The sequence below is a fragment of the Wasmannia auropunctata genome, unplaced genomic scaffold, assembly GCF_000956235.1.
Source record: "Wasmannia auropunctata unplaced genomic scaffold, wasmannia.A_1.0 LD336097.1, whole genome shotgun sequence".
Classification (NCBI taxonomy): Eukaryota; Metazoa; Arthropoda; class Insecta; order Hymenoptera; family Formicidae; genus Wasmannia; species Wasmannia auropunctata.
Window position 1 is genome coordinate 316535 of NW_012026793.1, and position 2871 is coordinate 319405.

At 49.4% G+C, this 2871-nt stretch overlaps 1 protein-coding gene across 1 annotated transcript in view; it reads right to left on the bottom strand.

The window, feature by feature from the left end:
• Positions 1-256, bottom strand: part of LOC105462478 (homeobox protein unc-4-like) — a 51107-nt gene extending 50851 nt beyond the window's left edge. Inside the window, exon 1 of the mRNA XM_011709101.1 lies at positions 1-256. This exon is cut by the window's left edge and continues 117 nt beyond it. Coding sequence (XP_011707403.1) covers positions 1-256 — 256 coding nt within the window.
• Between the last annotated feature and the right edge of the window lie 2615 nt (positions 257-2871).

Consider the following 2871-nt stretch of genomic DNA (forward strand, 5'->3'; position numbering starts at 1 on the left):
GATGCGGATGATGATGACTGAGGAATCTGACAGCCGCGGCGGCGGCCTGATGCTGGGCCTGCATGCTCTGCTGGACCTGGCTCTGCACCTGACCCAAAACCGGATGATGCGGCGGCCATCCTGCCAAGTGGAACGGGAACACAGGCGTCGTCCTTTGAAACAACCTGGTCGGGGCCAGCAAGGATCCTCCGGAGGCGCTGGAGCCGCTGCCGGGCGGCAACGGAAAGGACAGACCGCCTCCAGGCTCCAGGACCATCTTCGGTACCAACTCGCCGGCGTTCGTCTCTCCCTCGGAGAGCGATCAGTCCGTACGCATCAATCTCCGGGATCAGCGGGACCTGATCGCCAGGAGAAGAAGGGTCACCTAATCACTGGCACACTCGTGTCATGTGTCTGTCAAGGATGCGAGAGATCGGAGGATATCTGGGAGCGCCGTTAGAGGTTTCCACAGTCAACGCGCGTTCACGTCTTCCATTTCAGGCCCTTCGAAGCATGATCACTGAGCACTACAGTCCATAGATCATCACTGCCTATAAGTCACTCGTTTGTGACGATCATTAAGATGCTTGCGAAAGCTTTGATCTCGCCGTTTCAAACGGGTTCTCGTATCTTCCATTCTAAATCTTTTAGGTCACCACCCAGATCCATCCCGATCTTGGATCTCCTCGGAAAGCGATGTTCTTAAAGAAGAGTGAGCCGATTCTGAGACTCTTATTGCTTCCTAATGTTCGATATTTTACATATTCCTGATGCTGTCGGATACTATCAGGATCTATAGACCGATCTCAAGTCCAAATAGTCTTAATTACTTGCAATTGCGTAATCCAATAACAACGTTTCTCATCATTTGTAATTTTTTTTTATGTACGAAGTTGCCAGTCGGACAGGTGACTGATAGAACTCCACTAGCCGTCGGCCAGCTTAACGACGTTCCCACGGACGTCTGAACAATCTTTCTAACTAAATTCAACCAGTGTATCACAAATTAGGCTACAATATATCGATCATACATCCACGATCGACAATTCCAAATGTATATGATTTCACCATGTACGAGTACAACTAAAGTCCTTCACTTGCTAAGTTCGTCGATTGAAGAATGACGACCTTTCATGGGAACAACGTCTTTTCGAAAGTCCATCATAAAGTCTTTGATCTGTGACGTCACTGGAAGTCTCACAAGTCACGGGAGTAATTCTTCTCGGTGTACTCCAAAATTTTGTGCATCGCTGGGCGTCGAATCACCGGATCACGCACGTTTGCGACACTTTCTCGGCCACGACGCGTCACCGGGGGTACTTCCGGGTCCTCGCGGCCCTCAAATACGTGCGCGTGACAGGCGGGTCTCCGGGATTTCCCTGGTAGCAAGGACCTGCTGGTGTTAAGACCACTACGGCATGAGCCAACGGCACAATACTATCTGCCTCGAGACTCGAGTCAACGACTCCCCTCTGTCCGCGAAGCTGAAACTGGTTTCAGGAACCGCCCAGAAGCGCCCCGATTGGCCGAGCCCGCGGCGAGCTCGTGGGTTATACGGAACGCTGGACCAATGCGGGCGCAGGAATTATACGAACGGCGCCGCCCGCCGGACGCTTTTTTCGTCCTGGAATTGAATCGACGCCTGCCTGCGGTGCCTGGTGGGGGCGAATCAATTGGTGGCTGCCCTGAAACAGGCCGCAAGATGGCTCCTCCCTTCCCACAGCCGCGCTGCGAGAGTTACCCTTGCCGATCTCATCGGCCGAGGCACTCGGATTCGAACCGAGTTGGATTCGTCGTAATGGACAGGCAAAATATATATCAGTGAATTGTACAGTTGTTTATTGCCCAACATTGTTGTCCCGCCTTTTGTCCATTTTCTTCTTCCAAATAATGGTTTTCGGGATGGAAATTTAACTCGTTCGCTCGCAGATGCAGTGTAATTTAAATTCTATTAGTCTAATTTTTCAAGATTGTGTTCAATAATTAATATGAGACAGAATATGAGTGTGACGAATAATTTTACGTTAAAAAATATTGTGCGGCAACAACTTGAAGGAATAATCAAATTTACGAAAAAGATTTCTGTTATCTATTAATTACCATTAAATTACAAATGCTTTTCAACAAACTTCGAAATTAAAAGATCTTGAAATTCTTGTCGGTCTCATTCCGATATATCACGGACGAGATATTCCATATGGAATATCTTATTGATAAAATTAATGAAATAGGAGACCCTCCTCGGGTCTCGAGTGGACGGACGGAAGGAAGAGACACCCCCATGATCGCGCACCACCACTCCCGTGGCGATCCCCACTCCGGGAGCTCCTTCCGCCCCTCCAACCCCCGAGGGCGCGATCCTCTTTTAATAAAAGGAGCTCGGAGGCGTTAAGTAATTACATCTATTCTCTGCTGGGGAGGAAATTACCTGCGCCGCGGGGTCGGTGTGGGAAAAATTGGGAAATTAAAATTAACCCCCACCCCGAGGCTGAGCCGCGCGCGCGCTTGCACGCCCGTTCTGCCCCCTTTCTCGGATTGCGCGCTCGACCGGAACACTTCGTTCTCGAATTTAGGAGGAGCCGGCGGCCATTACCGCTTACGTAATCTTTTTTTGCACAGTGACGGCGGCAGCTTGTTAGCGAAGTTATTTAGCACGCGATTCGACCCTCTCGCTCCCCCCCCCCTCCTCCATCCCCCGGTTCGTCGACGAGAACCGAGAGAGTCGGCACTCATCTATCATCTCTGGATATTGTTGCCAGAGTAACACTAATAAAGGACAATACATTTCAACGCTCATTGTTTTACATCCAAATGAAATTTTAGCGTTTCTCTAATGTCAGCAACTTTTCTCTAATCGATCAAATAATTTACAGTGTTAAAATCCTTTCTAGT